Here is a 23,591-nt window from a genome sequence, read left to right as displayed (position 1 = left end):
ACTGGTTCAAGAAAAGAAACATTATAAAAACCTTTTTCTGCAGTATGTGCTGTAGGCCTACATTATGTCTGTCATTGATTTCTGGGGTCTTGAAATTAGGCAGCATGGTGGTGTACTGTCGCTTCACAGCAAGAAGATGCTGGATTCCAACCTGCTGCTCAGCTGGAGCCTTTCTGTGTAGAGTTTACATGTTCTCCTTCTGTCTGCAGGGGTTTTCTGCAGGTGTTCCGGCTTCCTCTCACAGTCCAAAGACATGCATGGTGGCGGCATAATTGGTGATTCCAAATTAGCCCTCAGCGTGAGTGTGATTTTCAATCTGTGTCTCAGCCCTCTGATGGAACTCTCACCCCGAGTGATAGACTTTTTTTCTCCTTTTTTTAGGGTAAGCTTTGTTAAATGTCCATCTTTGAAGATATTAGCGAAATATGGGAAATTACATTCTTCATGCGGCCGAATGTTGCCACATCCGATTTAAAATGATTGTGTATCTTGGCACTGAAAGGTTGAACCACCGTATCGTCCATGCTGTGTTACAGAAATGAGTTAATACATGATTTCTTGTTGTTGCTTAAGGAACAGCAATATTTATTCAAGGAGAGAAGTTAAAGTGACATTTTTTTCTCCATATAAAACTTACAGAAGAGGACTGGATAATTTGACCAAATCTATGGCAAAATGTACATTTAAGTGTGTGATAAACAATTCTGATTTGCTGATAACATGAACTAATATCCAACATTTCTCTTGATTAACAACAGGAAGAGCAGTTTAAGATACTGTAACTTCGGACATCTAGTTCTTAATTGGGTGCAGATTAGTTGGCTGAACTTCTGCCAAGATATCATTGTTTTGTAGTCATTCTCACTTTAATTAAATGGGTTTATTTATTGCAAATTGTAATGTAAGTGGATTCACATTGGTAAGAGATTCATAGTTGTTAATTTGATCAATTCGGTGCATTGTCCAGCCCTACTCCATAAGTTATGGCCAAGGTCAAGGGAACACAGGAGAAGATGAAATGAACTCAGTGGAGAGAAACAATAATTGGAACCAGTCCATGACCACACTTTTCATCATCCCAGAGGGAGGACAAAGCAGTCAAGATGTTAAAGTAAAACCTCCTACAGGTGAATCTGCATGCAATTCTCTCAGTATACACAACAGATAGTTCAAATCTGAATGAAAGCAGCTCAAATGTACGCAACTGAATGCACAATCACAATCGACAATCTTTTTTTTTCTCTGCCTGAAGTCAACCGATGAAATGATTAACAAGACTCCAAAAACTGATTTCCTCCAGACTGAAATTCATAGAGCAATGACTTAGAATAAAATTAAGTGATTGTGCTTTTATAACCAAAGTAGGACAAATAATACAAAGACAAGATGTACATCACTTATAAAACATTAACACTGTTATATAAAATTTGAATTTGAAGCACTTCTGTGGCAGTAAACAATTTACAAGATGGCTGGTAATGACTGTATATCAATTACAGTAAAAAAAAAACAAACAAAAAAACAAAACAAAACAGGACAACTGACAAACAAAGATCATATGGACCGCATCAAGCAGTCACCATGGACAACATTTTTGTAGACACTCACAACCGCCATCAAATGTGCATTCATCTCACTTTACAGAGCAACCAGCGGCTCCAGGTCCTGGAATCTGGTCACCCAAAAAACAAAAAAACAAAAACAAAAAGCAAACAATAAACAGTGCATCAAACTGAAGTCCACAGACTTACACATGAGAGCACTTTTTCTTTTTTTTTTCCAACACCTAATGAGAAATTTGAAGTAGAAAACAATAGCGTGTTTTGTGCAGTATTTTAAGAGTCTTTTTCCATGTAAATGTCATAGTCCTTTGTCTGAAGCACCTGTAGGACATTCCCATTGTACTCATCTTGCTTCTTAGCTTTTCAGGAACTGTAAAAATAAAACCAGTGTCAGTTGATTTGCTTGCAATTAATGCAGGAAATGACATAGATTTTGCACGCACAAGATTAAAAAATAGATTACATTCATTCCTGATTGCCATCTACCTCTTCCACCTGTCCTGTAGGTACCATATGTTCTCCATGCTTGGTCCTCGAGTCTCCAAATGACAAAAAGCTAGACGAATTAGAATCATCTGGCTCCCTCTGTGCTTGACCTGAAGGGAAAGAGGGACGACTGTACAGAAGAATGTCCCCGAATTCTGAAGGAGAGACAGTAAGGAGTAACAATAAGCTGGCAGCACATGCAGTTATTCATTTAGCAGTTACAAAATGAGCAGTGTTGTCCATCTAGTACCTGAGTGCTGTCGGCTTTTGCTGTTTCCTTTTCCTGCTAATGGAGTCTTGTGCTTCTCCTGGCTCTCTCTCTGCTCAAATGTGCCCTCTTTGACCCTGTGAGTCCCAGTGCTGCCTCGTCGACCCCGAGCCTCCCCAGAGCCCATCCGAGGCAGCGTGGCCCCCCTCACTTTATAGTCAGCGTGGGACATCTGGCTGGTGAAATTCAGAGGCATGCAAGAGTCTGCAGACATGGAAAATCACAGAAAATCAAATGTTAGACTTATTAAAGACAAATTAAATCTCCAGTCCTTTCCTTAGTTCTGTCTTTACCATCATTGAAGACGTCTTTGGGTTGTTTATGCCTCCTGGGCCTTTTATGTGTTATTGCAGGACTCATGTTACTATCTGTTGACATGGGGCTGCTGGGTCGCTGGTGCCGCCGGCCTGAAATCATCACATAGATGTAACATTAGTTTATATTAGATATTACATCTAACAGTATCCTTACACTTGTTTCATTGTTATAGACTTACACAGTCATTTTTATTCTAATTTCTTTAGAAAAATGCGATGCAAATATGACAGTAATAACAATAATAGCAAGAACATAACATAGTTCCTTCATCAGCTTCTTCCTGTGAGTATTATGGTACTACATGAACACATTTTCTGCCAAAGTTGGAACAGTTTTGACTGTTTAAACTGAGAGATTGCGCTCTGTTGGGAAAAAGATGATGTCATGTACTTCCAAGTGCCAGTCAGGATTTAGCTATGAACTGTGATAACAGTTTCTAGACTGTTTTTTTTCATGTTGCCAGGCCACTGTCAGTCAAATCTGATCATATCATGTCTTAGTAAAATCTCATTTTTAGCATCTTTACTGGCATAGTGTTGTGCGATTTGTGACTGTCTGGGAAACCAATTATGCTCATGACCAAATCTACTTTTTAAAACATCTGGTTGTAAGTATATGAAAAGCAGGCCCAAGAGGATAAACAAGGAAAGTTAAATTTGTAAAATGAAAACAAATAAAGTTTGACCATGTTCTGCTTGTGCAAATAAATAAAGTAAAGAAATACATTAACATCATCTCACCTGACTCCTCCGGGTATCTGCACATGCGCAGGCCGACCATATCACGCGATGAGGCTACTGCCTGGTTGAAATCGCCATCTGTAAAGAAGGATCCTTCCGAGGTGCTGACAACACTGGACCTGCCTGATGAGATGTTGTCCTCAGATGCTGAGCCCCAGCTGTTAACCATGGACCCCGTGACCGATCTGTCCAGATCTCCGGTGCTGGAGGCTGGGGTCTGCTCCAGACCGTGGAGGAGCAGCTTGTGAGGAGTGGGGTGGTGCAGCTGGTGCTTGTGCTTCTGATGGTTGTGGTGTTGGCTGTAGTTACTTTCAGCAAGCTCTGCATCTGTTTCCTCCTCCTCCTCCTCCTCCTCCTCCACCTCCTCCTCCTCTTCATCCTCGTCCTGACCGTCGGTGACCATGCAGAGGGGTATTGAGCTGTAGGTGTGTGTTGGGGAAAGAGGGCGCGGGTGGCTGGTGATGTGTTGGCTGTAAAATAACAATTAAAAATCTGTACGATCAGTGCTTTAGTTTTAATAATTGTTGAATTCAGTGTCATGATGGTTTTATCTGGTTACCTGAGGTGTTCGGTTCCATCATGCAGGCCACTGCTGAGGTCTCCCTGTGATGACGTGGTAGGTGGGTGACTATAGGACGCTTCAGGAAGGGAGGAGGCAGCTCCTCTAATTGGTGGAGTGGGGCATCCATCTATTGTCTCCTCTGGACCAAAACTGATAAGAAAAGGACAGCTGACATAAGATAAGGCTAAAAGGATGAGGAATGCCAGCGGTTCTGACACATGAGGCACAGACATTGATGCAAAACTCTGCCATCAAAACATTCCATCACAGAAGAACATACAAAAGTCAGCAACAGGCTCTCTGCACAGTCAGTTGCTTTAATGCTCTGGAGTTGCATGTCTCGCCTGTGTAATTTTTTTCTTTAATTTGACAATGACAACAATCTAAATTGTATAATTGGTTGGGTTAAAAGAGTTAGCTGTGACAGTAGGACCTTGTTTTTGACAGAAGGTTTGCAGGTGTTCACAGCATACTTCCAATTAGGCATGAGTGCATCTGGTAACTTTATCATATTACTGTTTTTTTCAGTCAGTATAATCTGATGGGCTACAGTTGGCTAATGAGCAGCATGCAGATATGCAATAACACGATACATTCAAGAAATGATCATTTTACCTTACGCAGGGGTTTGTTAGTGAAGAAAACATAAAACTGGCATATATTTCTCTGCTGTAACACTTGAAACTTAAGGAGCTTTGCATTTCTATGTATCGGTGTGTAGGAGTGCATGAATCCTGTCCTCTTACCCCCTTTCCATAGGCAGGCTATATTCATCGCAGTCCCAGGCATTAGCATGAGGAGTAGACAGAGCTTCTCCCCAGCTTACTGCGTTATGCTTTGGGATCTTTGGGGCGCGTGATCCCTTCTTTTGGTTTTGACTCCCTGAAACATTAAAAGTAAACATCAAGGTGAAAACAGCCTTAGAGCTCGCCTCGTTAATTTCAAACACTGTGCAGCGTGGGTGTCGGTCTGACCTGACGTGCTGTTGCTGCCTCTGTCTGAACTGTGGTGTGAGCCTCCTGTGCTGTGATCTCGGGTCTGGTTGTAGGGGATAGTTTTAGGATGGACCATTCCTTCGCCTCCTTGCAGATGATCTAAAGACAAAGCAGCAAGCAAAATTGAAACTTCTTTTTTTTTGTATTTACATGATGTAAAGCACATTAAATGTCAGCCTTCCCTACCTTTACTGTTTTGCTCAATCAGGCTGTACTGCATCTGTGCTGCCATCTCCTTTGGTATTGGAGGCAGATTCGGGGGCTGTTTCCAGCAGGGTATATCCATAGGCTCCGCTGTAGATCCACCAGCGGCTGCCTTATTCTTAATGCTGGCCTGAATGAGCTGTGTGGTGGCATATGGAATGGGCTCATATGTGGCTGTTGAATCTCCTCCCGGACTTGCATAGCACAAATTGGAGTTGTTGAATGTTTTAATCTCATTGAGCTTGTTGGATAGGTTCACATCACTGTATATGGCTGTCTCAGAACCAAGCTGTCCCCCCTGTTTGTTTTCTGGATGGTTTCCATAGTTGGCTATGCAGTCAGCTGCATACATGAAACAAAGCAGCACGTTATCACAGCAAGAACACAGGAAGATGCAAACGTTTAGCATGGCTGTAAAACATTTGATTATTATTAGTAGTACAATATGTATCTCAGAGGCTTCTACCTGAGCTCAGTCTTGCACTAACCTGGTCGGCTGTATGTTGTCATGTTACTGTCACTGGTGCCATTGCCATTGTTGCAGCAGTTGATGCTACAGTCCTTGTGATTGGCACAGGCATTCGGCCAATTGTCTGGCAACCACAGCTGGTTTAGAGGTTCACCCATGCTGAGAAGGCCAGGTCTGCAACAAGGAAGACCACAGTGCTGTCAGTCAAAACCTGTCATCTTCATAAATCAGTAATGAAAGAGCATGGAGTGGCTGCATGCAGTTACATTTAATGCAGGGAGACATCTCCCCCTAGTGTTTCCACGATGTAAGTGCATTTCTCCTGCCAGACTTTATATAACACAAAGGGACAAAAATACCACTCACCTGCCAGCACTGCACACAGATTCTCCTCTTTGATATGCGACTGCAAAGAGAAGCAGAAAAAAAATGTTCAATCTTGATGAGCTGTCAAAAAGAGGAAGTGCTAAAGGCAGAGAAAACCATGAAAGGCAGGTAAGGAGTCTAAGCAGCAGTCAAAAGTCTGCACTTATCTCAATACAATGCTGCGATCCATAGGATGCAAAGTCTGACTGTCTACTTCAATTTGCATGAAGACAGCACAAATAACTGCCTACACCTTTATTTTATCTCAACATAACTCCACCACTGATTTAGAGGCACTGTTCGCACTGGATTCAGATCCAATAGCAGTAAAACATGAAACAGACTGTATTTCTCCTGTAGACTGCGTTCCATATTTCTCTTGTTCAGTCAGTTGAACCTAAAGCATTTAGCAAGTGGGTTTGATACATAATCAGCCCATAAATGCTTATGAAAAAGTGCAGTGTTAATTTATTATAATATGTACAATGTGCTAAATGTGTAGCACCGTGCGTAAATGAAGTTTGTACTTTATTGAAATATTTTTTTCAGCTCTTTCAGTCCTAGCTCATATTCTTCATAGTGTTTTACTTCAATTAATTTCTCTAGAATGTCGTTTTGTTTGCTGTAAGTCAGAAATGCTTTAAGGTACCATTTCTGCATTATTTTAGCATTTGCAAAAAACAAAGTAAATAACAAAAGATTACTGAATTGCACACACCAGTTGAAATGATCCTTCAAAGAAAGGGCATTCATCTTGATGTGTTCGGCTACATGAAATAAAACAGCTAAACAGGAAACATGTACTTGCCAAATATATAAGGTATTACAAATAGCAGCAGATGAACCATACTGTACATACCTGTAGGTGTAAAGGTGAATGACGGGACTGTAGGGACAAACAAAGGAGGGGAAAAGGGGTGAAATTAATGACATTAATGCTTTATAGTATAATATTAAAGTATTAGATGTTACTATAGTAGGCTGTAGTATAATAATGTTTAGACTGTGACGTTTCGTTGCGCGCCTGCATGTAACCTCTGCTGTGTGACGGACATCTCCATCCATCCATTATCTATACACCGCTTAATCCTCACTAGGGTCATGGGGGGCTGGAGTCTATCCCAGCTGACTCGGGCGAAGGCAGGGGACACCCTAGACAGGTCGCCAGTCTGTCACAGGGCTACATACAGAGACAAACAATCACTCTCACATTCACACCTACGGGCAATTTAGAATAATCAATTAACCTCAGCATATTTTTGGACTGTGGGAGGAAGCCGGAGTACCCGGAGAAAACCCACGCATGCACAGGGAGAACATGCAAACTCCATGCAGAAAGATCCCGGGAAAGCCGGGACGCGAACCAGGGACCTTCTTGCTGCAAGGCGAAAGTGCTAACCACTACGCCACTGTGCAGCCCTGACGGACATCTCTTCATATAAAAATCTGAGGTGTATAAACATTTAAATAAGCACATGCCCCATGTGCCACTGCCGCCTCAGTCTCTGACATCTGTCCAGGTGAAGGTTAATGAGGGTGACAAGCACCACGAGAGGCAGGGGGGGAAAATAACAGCAATATTGCAGCAGACATGGAAATGGCAGGTTGACAGGCCTGTGCCTCTAAGAACTGTGCTCTGTTGAGGAAATGACACCCTACAAATAAGCGATTAAAGGTCAGCCTTTGAATGTCTGCATGGTCCCAAATGCAAATTTGTCTGTGAAGTCAAAGGAAGATTAGAGCAGAGCATCTTTCACCCTTTGATGTGATCTGCTTATCTGCTTCTGAAAAAAATTCCTTAATATCACTGAAATGATGACTGCTGTTCAGTGCGATGGCAACGTGTCTCGACTTCATCCCTTCTGCAATCATAATGACCTTCATATTTACTCACAAAAGCAGCATCATAGCCTGTTTGGCCCATATGCCTATAAACATTCATCTGTGCATCTATGTATAGACTTAACAGAGAAGCACACACCCTTGCGGATGCCAGTGTATGTGCTGCTGAGGCCGCTTCTCTTCTTGCGATGACGGTACAGCCACACACTGAAAATCATCAGAACCAACCAGCAGGTGGCGCCAATGCCAGCGATAAATGCAGGCTGCTTCATCACATCTGAGATCTGAGACAATGTGTCTCTCTCCTCACTGATATCCATCATCTGGCCTGCAGAGTCTGATCAATAGCAGCAAAGATGGAGAGAGAAAGAGAGAATTCACACATTATACAGGAAAACAACAGCAATTATCTGCAGAAAGCAAGAATGGAGAATTCTGTGTTTTCATAAAATGCTAATGGAGCAGCAACGATACAAAAGCATAGTAGAAAAGTAGAAAATGTGAAAAGTTAATTAACAGCAGGTTACATGCAGCAAGACGTTTCATTAAAATTTTTACTACAAAGGAGGCTTTGAAGCATTATGGAAGTTTGTATCTTACGATACTGTCACTGTTTTAAAAGCACTTTTATGACAGCTTACTAACTGAAAAATCCCTTTTGGAGGAACTTTTACCTAATTGAAAGAAAGCAACATCACTCTTTACTCCGGGTCCGGCCGCATTGCTGGCTGCAACCTCCACACTGTAGCGAATTCCTGGTGCCAGACTGGAAATGAGCACAGAGAAGGTGGAGCCATCCACCGACTGGTTTACATGGTAGCGACTCTCATTACCCAGGCACCAGATCTGTCGACAGAAAGTGAGGAGGAGATGAGATGACAGTGATTGCCCGAGGGACACATCCAACAACACAAGAAGCATCAACAGTCTCACAAAGATACAATTTACATTTTAGCTAGGATACAAATGATTCAGAGCATGGGAGACGGCAGGAGGCGTATTTTTTGTTTTTTTATCACCTTGTATTCCTGAATGACTCCAGCCTCTTCTGTTTGTGGAGGTGGTTTCCAGGAAACAAGGATGGCAGTCCCATTGGCATCACTCTTTGTAACTGTAACACCCTGGGGTGCCCTGCTAGGGGCTAAGTAAGGAGTCATGGAGAAAGTCTCATTAGATATGCTGATATACACTGAATAAAGCTACACCTGGCCTTTTTGGTGCCATTCAAACTTACAACAATTGAAAGAAAAAAGTTCCACCATCATTTTCTCTTTGATATTTATACACACCGCAGAAGAAAACTTCACCTTCTTCCAATGTCCTGACCACCTTCACCTCGCTGTCAGCTCCCTGGAACTCATCAAAGAAGGGGCGCACTTTGAACTCATAGATGGATCCTTTCTTCAGCTGACTGATCACCACACCATCCTCCCGGAGGGCACGTACCTCCAGGACATTCCACTGTGCCTCAGGCTGGCCATGCCCTGCAGACGCCCTGTAAAGCACCTTGTAACCCTGGATGTATGGAGACTGCTGCTCGACCTAGTGGAGACGCAGAGGAAAAGCATGCTACATGAATGTCACACCACATGACAGTGTGGACCCTCTCTGGTCACGAGCAACTAAAACATCTGGGTTTGAATTGAATAGATATGTGAATGTACTGTAATAATGCAGATCTGAGGTTCACAATAACATTTGCATGTGAATCAAAACAATAGCTTACAGGAGGTTAGAGCCTCATCTTGTGTGAGAGTGAAAACCCTGTTGGAAATAGCTGTTATCTCAATTAATTCCTTTTTTCTTCAGGGTGATGCAGATTAACATTTCCTCATCTCTGTGAATTCTTACTGTGAACCACAACATGAGGTCATTAATAGTTTCCACTAGACATAGTGCTCAGTAATATGAAGCTAGAAGAGGGCTGAGCATTTTCCATTCCAACCACACTATTATGACAAACGATGCCTTAAATTATTTCTGTGGAGGCATCTTCATGTCAACATATAGAAATGCTGCTTATACATTGTTCAGTGCAATACAGACAGGTGATCAATTAAAAGAGAAGTTGAACCCTCAGCCTCTACAGTGAGGAGATCAGGTAGCTCTGTTTTGCTGTGGGGGGTATTCTGCTGGCATGGTTGGGTACATTTGCCCCTTTAGGAAAGGGTCACTGCAAATCAATACAAAACTGTTCAGGGTGATAACCTTTATCCTGTGATAAAACACGTTTGCCCTGATGGGAGTGATCTCCATCTAGATGACAATGCCATAGGACGCAAAGGGTCACTGAATAGTTTGATGAGTAGAAAAATGATGTGAATGCTATGGCCTTCACAGTCTCCAGATCTCAACCCAGCATAAAACTATAGCAGATTTTGGACGGACGGTTTAGACAGTGCTCTCCACCACCATCATCAAAATATCAAATGCAGTAGTATTATTCGGAAGAATTGTGTTAATCCCTTAGAGTATTAGAGACTAGAAGAATCACTGCCAAGGCACATTGAAGTTGCTCTGGTGGCATGTGGTGGCCACATGGTTACATTTACTTCTAGATATTCTCTGCATATAAACATTAGGAAGAAAAAGACCCAAATAGTTTTTTTATTTTGTAATGTATTCCTTTAAACACTGAGTTTCAGTCAAGATGTTTCAGGCATTTTTCTGGTCACTGTTAAAATTGCATTTGCTAACTTATCCTTTCACTTCTTTATAATATTCCATATTTTAAAAAAAAAAGTCAGCACTGACAGGCTTGATTTTTCTAAAGTCCTGGCCTCCTGGCTTCTGTGTCATTAGTTAAGTACAGCATGGGTTTACGTGTACTGGCAAAATTTCACATTTGACCTTTTCTTATGTTTACCCTAAATTTGACAACTCTGACTATATGAGTCACAGAAACACTGAGCGTGTGCAGGACAGCAAACATGAGGCAGTCCCCTTACCATCCACTGCACCCTGACAGCAGAAGATGAAAGGACAATTGGTGTGTGCAGGTGGATCACAATATCTCCAAGTTCTCTCTGGATGTGACGATGATCCACTCCCTGTATGGTGGAGGTGCTGTCTATATGTACCAACAGAAGCAAAGAAGAAAAAGAAAAATTACCCCTTTATTTGAACTGAAATGGCTTCTTTGTAGTTTAGCTGGTAGTTTAAAAGTTTTAAACAAAGGAAAGAAAAGCCCACACTGACCCTGTGTTCTGACAGAGTCAGAGATTGGACTGGGGTCACTGAGGCCATAAGCATTCACAGCTCTGACCATAAAGAGGTAGACAGCTCCAGGCTTCAGGTTTCTCACGACAAAAGTCTGTGTCTTTACATGCTCAGCCAGGGTCATCCATCTGCTGCCTAATGTATAACTGCAGAGAGGTACGTGGAGGAATGATAAGTCACAAATACAAGGGATGTGTCATCAAGCATGACATATGTAATACAGAAAAAGTAGCTGAAACATGTTGTATTCTAACTCTTGTCCCACCTGAATGCTTCAATTATGTAAGATGTAGCTGATGCACCAGCAGTGGCGCCAGATTTCCATGACAAAGTGACTGAAGTCCGGCTGACATCAGTCACCTCAGGCTTAGAAGGAGCACTGGGAATCAGGTTAGGGTCTATGGGCTGACCGGACTGGACAACAACTCCAAACTCTGCCACAACAAATTCACAGAAAAGTTAAGCATCACAGAACTCTTTGGAAAACATTATTGTTTTCTAGCTGTGTCTCAACAGCCTACCTTCCACTTGCAGGTATGCTGTCCAAGAAGCCTCTCCATTGGGACTAGAAGCTACACATGTGTAGGAGCCAGTATCTCCCAGCTGAGGAGAGAAAGTACAGGAGCAAATATGAGCAGGTCGGCTTGGCTCGGTGCCTGTTCTCACAAACTGCTGTATTGCTCCATCCCTTACCTTAGCATAGTGAATCTTCAGCGATCCTGTTTCTGTTAAGGACATACGGGAGTCCACAGGAGACACCACCACACCATCCTTCTTCCAGTGGACTGTAGGTGGTGGAGTACCAGACGTCTGGCAGCCCAGTACTACAGTGCTGTCCACAGGAACAGTCTGATTGATTGGGCCCTGCCTAATGACAGGGGGAGGGTGGTCTGACCCAGCTAATAAAACACAAAAGTGGGAAAGCGAAAGAATAACATTGTTAACATATTCCCCATAGCCTCATTGCATATTATATACTCCATACAACACTGAAATGTTTTGATGAGAATAAGTGCCTCATTTATAGTGATGACCTTACCTTAACCCAAAGTAAAATATGAAGTCACTAATTCTTAGACAACATTTTGCTTTCTATTAGTCCCAAATTGATCAAGAAAAGAAACTTTTGAGAAATTCCAAACATATATTAAGTATTTTTTGAAACAATAATTCGGTGCACTTGCAGATTGTCACTATCAACACAAAATGCTAAATGCTACAAATTATGTCCATGTGTGACAATAATCAAACTAATACTTTATGTACAACAAAATTAAAATGTACCAATAGCTGTAATGGAACTCAGGATTAACTTGAGGACAGCCACCTGTGTGACATGCAAAAAAGCAACACAGTGACACTTTGATCTATTGTCTCAGCTAATTAAGTCTTTCCCACATAAACATGTGCAACTCTCTTGCTTTGGACATGCTCATGTGGATCCTGCTGCTGTTTATATTATTTGAGATGTTTTTGGACCAATACTTGTGCTGAAATGTGGAATAAGCCTCCCTAAATTGCTTCACACAACTCAGAATGTGTCGCTTGTTAATGCAACCGGATGTAGTTCAGACTTGTGCAGTTTTGACAGTGATGCAGAGACAGCCCTGCCTAATAAGACTGCTGAGACAACCTTTACTGAAATTGACTAGTGTGGTCATTTAGACATGAAGTGGACACATATGCATGTCTGGAAGGGGCTTAATCCATAATACTACATAGTTCAATAATATCAGCAGCTTGATCCTGATTGGAACCTTCCAGTGGACTGCATCCCACACTGTATTTGTCCATCTCTATCTATACTTTAACCACTGAACAAAGGCAAAATCCTCTCTCAATAAAGTCTTACTGTCAATATTCTCTTATTAAGGAAGAAACTGCAAGCTGATGTTCCTAAAAGTTCAAAGTTATAAAATGAGAGAGACAGAAATAAAAGTACGAAAGATGAAAGTAGAGAAAATGAAATGCTGAAAAAACAGGAGACAGATAAGATGTGAAAGATATTGAGAGGAAAATTGGTGAAGAGGGAGAACAATAGGCTTAGGTGGCTGTGCAGGCAGTGGAGGAAAAAGAAATCAACTTTTCCCCTCCAGCGGAGAGCAACTAATCATTCATGGGGTAGTAGGTACCGCTGGAGCCGGATCCAATCATGACGCCGAAGTCCAACTAATAACAGTCCCACTTAGATAACAGAGCTCTTTCTCTGTCTCTCTCACATTTTAAAAGCCTGTGGATGGGGGCAGGGGGTTCTAGAGAAATAAATAAATAAATAAATAATACCACAAAAAAAAAAAAAAAAAAAGGTGATGGAAACATGCTTTGAAAACTGCCAGAGGTAATGCGAACCGGTTATTACCATACAAATGCACCACTCCAAAAGAGGATGAGAGGAGTGTGGTAGGATGGACAGAATTTGGGGGGAGGGGAGAGTAGAGAGAAACAAGTACAAGTGAGAGTGCAGACCACTGAGAAAAAATTACACACACCCCCCCTTCTCTTTCCTATTTCCACTGAGTGTATATCTCTCGCTTCCCTACTGAGGTGGCTGCAGAACACATTACCAACATGAGCAGAGGATTGTCCAGTGTAATTAACAAGGCTGCACCCAACAACTAAATGTGTAGGTGCATTAACTACCTGTTAAAACCAGAAGCAATTATCTTTATTAATGTAACATATGTGCATAGGGCAAAGTTACACAGACACGTGTATTCATGATCACACAGGTGTGTAATTACTGGTATGGGCCTCCAAGCACATTTAAATTGCTTTTTAATGCAATTAACACAGTTATTTCAACATGTAGGATTTGGATGAAAGTCCTTCCAACCAATTTCTATTAAAAAAAAGTACCTGAAAATGACATCATACGTCCTGGAGTCTATAGCCAAATAGAACAAAGATTGTTCTAATTTAATGCAAACTAGCTTATAATAGATTAGAAATATTCTGCTTTAGGTTCCTATAGTGTTTCAAGTTACAAATTTTTGCATTTTAAGAGACAAAAGAGGTAAAGACAGGCACTCTGCAGACAATCACCACAGAAACAGAGGATTTTGAGTCCAACATGTGAATAACATCTCTTGAAATCCCTCCCCTGACAGTAACCAAGGCCATCTACCACACCCATAAGGGAGGCTTGCTCTCACCAGCCTGCAACCAAAGCAAAACTGTAGCCTAATATTACCTGTGTAACAAAGGAAAACTGCAGCAGCAAAGCAGCCTCTTTAGCCAAAAGACAAAAGAACGAAGCTTGCAAAGTGCCTCATAAAAGTCCCCCCCAGTCCACACTCCATCACTCCTTCAGTTTACTCACAGTCTGTAACCTCCAGCAGTGCTTTGGTAATGACACTGCCAGCGATGTTGAGAGCCTGGCAGCTGTAGAAGCCGCCATCAGTGCGCTGAACATCGGTAATGGTCAAACTGCCCATCTGGGAGACAGACAAACGGCTAAAGGGCTGCGGCGGCTGGTAAGAAAACAGAAGACTCTGGAGGGGAGACAGAGATCACAGTTAGAAAGCCATTCATTATCTTTATTTACACTGAGTAGTGATTTAGTGTGGTGACAGACTGAGGGCCAGTCTCACCTCACTGCCTTCCCTCTGCCAGAAAATAGCGGGCTGTGGGTTGCCAGTAGCCTCACACTGGAAGGTGACCGTCCTGCCCACTGCCACCACCTGGTTCCTGGGGCGTATGGCAAATGCTGGGGGCACTGCAGAGGAAGCGAGGTACTAATTACCTGGCAGCCTGACATATTCTCAGCATTCTTAGCTATAGAACATGCCAATGTGTGTAAAAAGCTTAAGGAATTAAACGTAAGTGCATGTGTAGCAAAGCAGTGCTCACTTTTTTTTAATTAATTAATTTAATTTTTACCTGTATCAATTGAACAAACATCACATTTGTATTAATTTACCCACGCATAAGATGAATTACATACTGTAGCGGTGGATGGAATTACAGTGCAGATAGGACAGTGACAGGGGCTCATGAATTCCTGTTGCTGTTTGATGGATGAAGGATGGAAGACAACTTACCCGTATTGACTACAAGGGGAAAAGACACAAAACAGAGCAGTGTAATAAGTAATCAGGGAAATGATGCAATGATGAACTTAATAGTAGTGTCACATGCATGAATGAGAAAACATAATGGAGCTGGACAGTTTTACAAGCAAAAATGTACAAGTCATGGACAGATTATGAGACTGTGTCCCTGGTGTGTGAAAGGCCCCCCACCCTTAATACATATCGGAACAAGTCACCCAAACTGAAATCAGTTGCAGTTGGCAGTTGTTTTGCATTTCTTTGTTTATAGTTGCTTAGTGCATTTGTGTGGCTGTTTTATGTCTCTGTGTAGTCATTTTGCATCTGTTTGTTGTAGTTTTGTGTGTCCTTACAGTCATTTGCTTCTAAGGTCATTATGGGTCTCTCTCTGCAGAACTTTTTTATCTCATTAATTCCCTTTTACTTCCACAGCACGCTTTAGCTAACCAGATGGTCATGAGAATATTCATTGTATTTCATTATTCTTCTTCTGCACACAAATAGAAAGAGGCAGAGAAGGACAAATAAATACAGATGACAGTGACTGTGACATGTGAAAAATACATGCAACTGCTGGTGTGAGTCACACAGACAGTCAGCCTGGAGGCATATTTAGACAAAGATACAATCGCCTAATGAGGACATAAACATGTGAGTGGTGAGGAAGGAGCATCGTGTCGCCGCTGCTATACAGGGAACTGTGCTGTCCTAAATGTACCACACAAACAAAGATGCATTTGGAGATGGGAACAACTGAACATCTTGACATCTGTAAAGTAGATTTACAGCGAAATGAATGGCTAGCTGCGCAGACGGTTTTGGAACTACTGTGAGAGGATGACTGTGGTGAAGCTGGTTTGAAGCAACTTGTCTGGAAGACATGATTCATATATAACTTTAATTAATTTATCTCTTTCTTCTCGAGCTAATTTCTGAAAGAACACAGATTATTTTAATGAGTTCAGCGCAATGTCATTTAATTTCAGACTTGGAACCTACGCAAACCTTCCAGTGAGTAAGCTGCTTGGCCAACTACATCTGTTTCAAATGGCAATTGTTTAATATCAACCAAATGTTCTAGGTCAGTAAAAATGAATCTGCGGTTAGCTATGATATGAGGTAGCCAGAGGTTAAGACAGAGAGCATATCTTATTTATGAAGCATGCATTCACTTAGATAACTCCCTTTTTTTCTCCTGTAATACAACTTCTGCTCATCTACCATGTTCCAGCTTTACTGTCCAAATTAGCTATGGTCCCCTTTGATACTCATTTTTTTGTTTTTTTTTGAGAAAGACAGTGTAATTGGAACCATGTCACTTCCCAGCATGCAGCCAGCCCTGCCTCATCTTTAATTAAGTCCTACTGTCCTCACATTATATGTCACCCACTGTGTCACTGCCATGTGTGTGTGAGTTTATGTGTACAGGTCTGAGTGTGCAACCGTGAGAGTTGTCTTACTGCTCATTTCCTGTCCCTGATTTAAGAACTGAAGGGTGTCATTGTGGCACAACAATCAAATGAATCCATTTTCTGCGGCCACGTAAACATTTACTTAGCACGTTCTTTTCAGTTTACACAGGACATTACTATGAAGCGCACCATAAACAAACTCCTGCATTGTCTTATAGTACTCGTTAGTTAGAAGTGGTGACTGCTGCAGACTTTGTATGACCTCCAGCCAGGAAGTGAAAAGAAGAAAAACACACACATGAAAACCCCAGAGATAATTCTGCCTGTCTGTACTGGCTTGAGTGCAACAGCAACCTAAGGCACAATAATGAAAACCAGGTCTGGATAAAAGGCCAGGCTGTGTAAAAGTCACTCCTTGCTAATTTGCGACACTACGAGACAGGATTAGTTCTCCTGTTAGATTAGGAACAACTGTCTGGCAAACACTTCTCATCCGTGAAAAGAAACCCTGAGGCCTTGAAATGTGTGTGAACTGTACATAGAAGAGAAGGTGGTGCTACGGTTGGAGGACATTTCGTGTGAAGGTCGGGTTGTACTGACCGTGTACACTGAGCGTGGCGGATGCTTCAGACTTCCCAACCATGTTCTCCACCACACACGTATAGGAGCCCTCATCTGAAGAGGTCACTTGGCGAAGTATCAAGGTATGGTCCTCTAGGATTTCAAATCTGCAGGCAGGATGGACACACACTCTCAAGAGATGAAAGAACAAGTTGAAATGCGTGTTTGCATGGTAAATTACTGTATGTGGAGGGCCTTTGTGAGTTACCTGCCCTTAGGCAGGTCAGAATCATCTTTCCTCCAGCGGACAGTGGGAACAGGGTCTCCTTGAACCACACAGTGGAACTCCACACTCTCGTCTGCCAACACCACTACACTGCTGGGCCGCTTCACAAAGGTCGGCCGCTCTGGAAACACAAATGTCAGTATAATCATAACTATCATCATGCTCGTGAGTGCCATCTATGGAATGGTCCAAAAGTTTGAAGTCATATTTTCATGAAAAACCTGGAAATAATAACAACGTTTGAGGATCCAGGAACATTTAAACAGGCAATAGATTATGATAAAAGAAGACATAATTAACATTCTGCGCTGTTTATAGGTCAGAAGTGAAATCTAAGAAAATGTATGACATTGACGAATTAACTCCAGTATACAAAGGTTTCCTTGGGTTACATCCTTCCTTTGAGAAGTAGTCAGATGAAAGATTTGACCGACTCATGAGACTTATTCAGCTAAATCAACTTGCAGCCATTATTGTTACAAATGTTTCTGTGCCACCACTTTCCAACAGAACATTGCTAACATTGTGATAGTCAGAAACATGGTATCAGAACTAAATGAAAGTGTCAGAAGTCATTGCTTTAAGGTGTCTAAGGGGCCAGTGAGTGGTACTCTAAAAAGCTTTGTGCAAACTGGATCAGCTATAATCCAAAGCCAAAGTGAGCACATCATCAGAAGAATAGTGCATCAAGCTTTAATCACTGAGTGATTAAAAAAAGCAAATTCATTTCAGGTAATGAATTTGCTAAGTGAAAAATGCAAACTCCAACCTCCAAAATTCCCATCAAAAGAAAGTTATCTAACAGTGAGTCAGAGACACAAAGCTGAACGCTATATGTGGGCTAAAACATACCAACATTTCACAGTGGATGACTGCAAAAAATAGTCCTATTTACTGAAGAACCTAAGTTAGACATGTGTGGCAGCAACAGAATGATGTATATAAGGAGACAAACAGAAAAGAGAGAATGATACTTCAGTGAATCAAAGACTAATTGGGAATACTCAAGTCTAGGGATGTTTTATCTATTCTGACATGGGAGATTTGTATTACAACTAAAAGTAGAGACAAGCTACACCCTCCGGTTTACATTTTTGTGGAGAATGATTCATACTACAGCAGGATACAGAGCTAAAACTCCTCAGGTTTTAAGAACTACTTAAAGCCTACAGAGTGCTGACTAGCATGGATTTTCTTTTCGGAGTCACCTGATCTCAATGCCTCTGGACATTTATTGGGGCATTTAAAGACTGAGACAGTCAAACAATCACAACATCACAGGAACCTATTTGGTACATTGCTAATTTATGCTGGGGTAATATACATTATCAGCTTTGTACAGACATCTCATGCCAGCTTGTGTGCTGCAAAGCAAATACTATGATATTCGGAAATGCACATGCATTTTTCAGAGATTCAACCTTTCCCCTGAATAGATCAGTTGATTATTATTTGTCATCAAAATATTTGCATTGAAGTCAGGTTGCGATGACCCCAACCAACTGTTTGAGCAAGATCCCAGACAAAAAAAATAAAATACACCTAGAAAACATAGCAAAATCAGCAAAGTGGATGTAATTCTCAACTGTAGAGATTATTCCCAGCCTATTTCCATCTATGCTGTTTATTATGTGCAGCTTGTAAAACAGCATGTTGACCTGTTTTTGCATTCAGCAGGGTAATTCTCATAGCCTTGAAAGGCTCTATGAGGCCCTACACTGAATATTTGCAACCCAAAACGAAGGTCATCTAACCATGTGGTGCTGGTAAGAGCTCTATTCTGATGGAAAGTGTCAGGATAATAAGTGGGGGGTGGATAATAGAGGTTAGAAGCAGGCATTTGGGGTGGGGGTGTCAGAAGTACAGTATCACAGGGAACTCTTACACTGAGAGGTTATAACATAGCAGCAGTACATGTAGAGCACGTGTTTGGTGGGAAACCACACCAAAGCTGCCAAACTGGATGTTAGCGCTGCATAATCAGCATAATTAATGCATTATTATACCCCGGTGACAAAAAATCTCACACAGTGGACCAGAAAACTAAACCACTGTGAAGTGAGAGTAGCACTTAGACTAAGTGAAGCACTGCAACACTGTGAAATGCAATCACAAATGTTTTTTTTTTTACCAAGCACTGTGAGTTCAGCGATCTCGCTCTCCCTCTCTCCCACCATGTTAGTTCCAACACAGATGTACTTCCCCGCATCACTCTTCCTCGTGTTGGTGATCATCAGCTTGCCACTCCGAATCTAAAAGAAAGCAGAGGAAATATTTGCACAGCTGTATTTGCACATCATCTTACCATCCTGTGTTTGTGAGTTACTGAGTGAGCGCAGCATATTCATAATTCATGTAATAATGTGGCCGCAATTTGTAAATTTTATGATAAAATGTGCCACAGCTAAAATCTCCTGTGACAAAGCCACCCACGAATAATCACATCTTTGGCCGTCTTGCATTTGAAAGTGAGCATTTTTGTATGCATGACGGCATAACAGCACATAGTGTTGTGTAAGCCTGTGTGCATCAGTATGACTCCCTATATCTGAGGGAAAGAATTTGCTCTGCCTTTCAAGCAGCACGAAGGTCATCCATTATAAAATTATATAATTCATATCTAGTGCTACACAAGAACCCCGGGAACAAAGACACAGCGTCTTTGTAGAGATGTTTCTCAGATGTTCTATCAGCCTACTTCGCCTTTTCCAAACTTTTTACCTTCCCTGTACACGTATCTGCACATACACATGCACACCCACACACACAACAGAGGTCAAAGACATAACGCACTCCATGCTGTTTTCAGTCTTTGCCATCCACAACACGCCCCCGCAGACCACGGTAGCTGTCTTTATGATGCTTTGAATGTTGCCTCTGTGCTGAAAGTCTGCAGCTACCCAGTGTTAGAGGTGATACCAGAGCAGGAGTGAGTAGACATGATACTGCAGAAGGGAAACATGATGATCCGAAGACCTCAGAACAAACACAAAGAGATTCTCTGCAAACCAGACATCTGAAATCTTCTCCAAGGCATCAGCTTCAATTAAACTTTCAGCCCAGTTATTATGCTTTGAGATTGCTTCTTTCCTACTCACACTCGGGAATGGAACCATGCTATTCATATAAGCCTGCTAGAGACACACAGAGCACACAGCACAGCTCTGCCATTTCTGAACAGAGGTCAGATGTCATGGCTGCCTACAGAGCTGCGTCCATAAAGCAGGCCGAGCGATTCAGCGTCATGCTAGACAGCACCTGGCTTGGTGGGCTCTCTTCGCTCACCAGCTTACAGACGGAATACATCATTAAATTGCTCCTGCAGGGGTGAACCAGGAGCCTTTCATTTATTAGTCAGCCTCCTCCGGGCTAACCTTACACCACAAACAGCTCATACTATCCACCAAATAAATAAAAAACTAAGAGCGGCCTAACGATGGTTGACATTCCAAATTTGTTGTAAATGATGTGGTTTTAAGAGGAAGACTCAACAAACTGTGGCGCGCCTTGTGGTCGTGTGTACTTTCAACGCACAATGCCAACCGCTATAGTAATCAGAGGGAGGAATCTGGAAACTAGTATTGCAGATTCAGCCGTTCCTGTCAGCATTCAATAAATTGGGGTTAGATGTTTGGATCGCATTAGGGCCACAGCAAAAATGTTCTATATTTGACTGAAAACATAACTGCACAACTGTGTACAGCGACGGGGGTGTTTAAGCTGCCGTGAATGAGCTGTGAATGATACCAGACATCATTGTTGGAATCCTAGCAAGTAACACAGGCTGCATGTTTTGGCAGCATCAGCAGTTAACTGAACCAAAACAACTACATATTAAAAAATAAATACATCAATTTCAATTTTTAAAATGCTTTAGTATGGTTCAGATTTTCTGTTGCTTTTTCTTTTGCACAAAATAAATGACAGTTATTAATAAAATTGGCATGATATATAGCTGCAAATATCAAAAACTTAGGACATGGATACATGCATTATTATTGGCTCCTAATCTTTCCCATACTATTTTTCATTTCAGAGTGAGCTCTAGTAGTTTCCATCAAATGCATAATGGTATTGAATTCAGATGATTGCAATTACCTAGAGTAGCTGAATCCTGGAGAAAGAGCTTTGGGATTCATATTCTTCATGTATACGTGGCCATTTGGGCCATTGTGTCCATGTAATAATTAATTAACTGAACACTCCCTTGATGAACAAATATCTAATTTTGTAGGAAGCAATATTGCCCGTAAAGTGCTTCTCAAGGATTTCGAAGACGGCACAACCAATGCCACAGACTAATGCTATACTGGTGCTCTGCAACTTTTGCTGTTTGCTGTGAATATGTCTGCACTTGAAAGTGATGATTCAATATAGAATGATTTCAAGCTGATTAAAGAGCAGACCAAGGGGCTTTTTTTCTTCTTCTTTTTCTGGACTGACTGCTCCTCATTTTTAGAAGCAATTGCATTGCTAAGAAAAATCCAAATGTGGTTTGTCTACTCTCCACCTCCTACACTAAAACCTCAGCTTTCATTTCTGTTCTGTTTCAATGTGTTCCCTTTCTTCTTCACATAGCCTCAGATATCCTGAAAGCTTATGCATTCTGAAGCTGCTCTTAGTGTGATTTATGTGAATTCTGCTACATAAAGGAGCTCAACTTTTTTTTCTAATTACAATCCATAAATCACAGATTCCTGGTGGGCTTCTGAAAGTTGTTATTAAGAATTTACACACAACTTTATCTACATATCGCTATTAATAACTGATGGTCTGTGCCACAAGGGAAACACTCTAAAGGGATGGAAAGTTGCCATGAATCACTTGCGGTGGACTCCTTTGGTCTTTGTACAGTTAGTAATGTCTTTGAGTGAACACTCGTGGCAAAGACACATTTCCATATAGAAAAGATGATTAGGGAGGACAAAGACGGGCACGTAGAAAGTACAAAGCAAAAAGCAGCCTTTGTATTTCCCTCAGAGGAGCCTCACCCCCCCTGGCTCTGATCTGCTCCTCTCCCTAAATCAGAGATAGCTGCTCCGTCCATCACAGTCCCCCAGAGAGACTCTACCTGTCACTCCACACTAACATGAGCTTTGAATCTTCTCCTGTGTGTCCCTGGGAGCACGCACAGACATTCAAATAAACAAATCAACACACACAGACACACACATGAAGGTACCTATGTGCTGTAACCTGGTTGTGTTCCTGAGTTAAAGGAACGAGAAGCCTGGTCTTGCTCGCCAATTCCGTCAGATTGAAAAACAATTTCAGTGTTTCCAAAAACACGAAAAAAAAAAAAAACACTGCTGTGTACCACACACCACTTGGCAACTTAATATATTGGATTATTGCCATATTGTGGATACAATGATCATAAGTTGTTGCCACTTTCTATCACGGTTTATTTCCATCAGGTGTAAAAGCAGCGTTATATGCACTGCTTTTTTCTGAAGCACTACTTAATGGTTAGCTTTTTTTCTTTTGTACCAGATAAATCATAACTTTAAATTCCTCCTGGCATTTTTGGTTGTGTGAACCAGAAAGCTATTTAGTGGCCAAGAATGAAAATAATTTTACAACCTCGGCTTCGCGAGCTTGTTTTTGTCACATTCCTACTGAGGTGAGAGGTAATTTGTTCTTTAAAGGCAGCTAAATATGAAGAATTTATGTGAAAAAACTGGTGCAGAACATTCTCACTGTGTAAGGCCATGTGATTGATTCGAACCTAAACAATTTTCATGCAAAAGTGTTCCCATGAGCTATAAAAGGTGCAAATATGTGAATTAGGGCAGAGACAAATAACATATGAAGCAATAAGTTGATCAACAGATAATGTGTGGAAAACAGTTTTCATGAAATTACTGGTTGCGGCTTCTCAAATTTGAGGATCCGTAGTTAAATATGAAAATGAGTAAAGTATTCATAACTTGCAGCCCTAGTTGGAAAAGCCTTTAACTCCCTGAACCCCAAAACATGCCAGCAGGTTTGAAAAGTACGTTATTTACAAAACGAACAAAAAAAAAGACAAAAATTACACCATTTACTGAAACCAGAAAATGTAGAAACAGAAAGAATCATTTTAAATCTAAGACTAAAATCGTGATATCTTTTCAAAATAAGTTTATTCTGCATGTTTAATTTCTGGCTCAGTGATTAGCACTGTCGCCTACAGCTCAAAGTTCCCCGGTTCGCATGCCAGCCTGGGTGTGGGATCTTTCTGTGTGGAGTTCTCCGACTCCCTCCCACAGT

General features: G+C 41.5%; 1 protein-coding gene across 10 annotated transcripts in view; it reads right to left on the bottom strand.

Moving 5' to 3' along the window:
- Nucleotides 1-554: 554 nt before the first annotated feature.
- LOC111571747 (roundabout homolog 1-like) overlaps nucleotides 555-23,591 on the bottom strand; it is a 143,271-nt gene continuing 120,234 nt past the window's right edge. For 6 of the 10 annotated variants that reach the window (XM_055017086.1, XM_055017085.1, XM_055017088.1 and 3 more), the window contains 26 exons: nucleotides 19,471-19,591; nucleotides 17,322-17,460; nucleotides 17,093-17,220; nucleotides 14,622-14,746; nucleotides 14,351-14,522; nucleotides 11,725-11,930; nucleotides 11,553-11,634; nucleotides 11,297-11,465; nucleotides 11,011-11,177; nucleotides 10,761-10,882; nucleotides 9,120-9,354; nucleotides 8,832-8,953; nucleotides 8,487-8,658; nucleotides 7,952-8,149; nucleotides 6,830-6,856; nucleotides 5,971-6,010; nucleotides 5,624-5,778; nucleotides 5,118-5,477; nucleotides 4,911-5,030; nucleotides 4,683-4,818; nucleotides 3,934-4,086; nucleotides 3,375-3,844; nucleotides 2,610-2,723; nucleotides 2,299-2,520; nucleotides 2,026-2,203; nucleotides 555-1,932 (listed from right to left, as the gene is read on the bottom strand). In XM_055017086.1, the coding sequence (XP_054873061.1) occupies nucleotides 2,028-2,203; nucleotides 2,299-2,520; nucleotides 2,610-2,723; nucleotides 3,375-3,844; nucleotides 3,934-4,086; nucleotides 4,683-4,818; nucleotides 4,911-5,030; nucleotides 5,118-5,477; nucleotides 5,624-5,778; nucleotides 5,971-6,010; nucleotides 6,830-6,856; nucleotides 7,952-8,149; nucleotides 8,487-8,658; nucleotides 8,832-8,953; nucleotides 9,120-9,354; nucleotides 10,761-10,882; nucleotides 11,011-11,177; nucleotides 11,297-11,465; nucleotides 11,553-11,634; nucleotides 11,725-11,930; nucleotides 14,351-14,522; nucleotides 14,622-14,746; nucleotides 17,093-17,220; nucleotides 17,322-17,460; nucleotides 19,471-19,591 (4,131 nt within the window). In that variant the 3' untranslated portion in view covers nucleotides 555-1,932; nucleotides 2,026-2,027. Of the gene's footprint in view, nucleotides 1,933-2,025; nucleotides 2,204-2,298; nucleotides 2,521-2,609; nucleotides 2,724-3,374; nucleotides 3,845-3,933; nucleotides 4,087-4,682; nucleotides 4,819-4,910; nucleotides 5,031-5,117; nucleotides 5,478-5,623; nucleotides 5,779-5,970; nucleotides 6,011-6,829; nucleotides 6,857-7,951; nucleotides 8,150-8,486; nucleotides 8,659-8,831; nucleotides 8,954-9,119; nucleotides 9,355-10,760; nucleotides 10,883-11,010; nucleotides 11,178-11,296; nucleotides 11,466-11,552; nucleotides 11,635-11,724; nucleotides 11,931-14,350; nucleotides 14,523-14,621; nucleotides 14,747-14,974; nucleotides 15,081-17,092; nucleotides 17,221-17,321; nucleotides 17,461-19,470; nucleotides 19,592-23,591 lie in introns of those variants that run through there. The other 4 variants (XM_055017090.1, XM_055017091.1, XM_055017089.1 and 1 more) reach the window with 4 other exon arrangements.

This window comes from Amphiprion ocellaris, chromosome 14 (genome assembly GCF_022539595.1).
Source record: "Amphiprion ocellaris isolate individual 3 ecotype Okinawa chromosome 14, ASM2253959v1, whole genome shotgun sequence".
NCBI classification, from domain to species: Eukaryota; Metazoa; Chordata; class Actinopteri; family Pomacentridae; genus Amphiprion; species Amphiprion ocellaris.
Note: the sequence above shows the minus strand (reverse complement) of the source record. Positions and strands in the feature narration are given on the sequence as shown.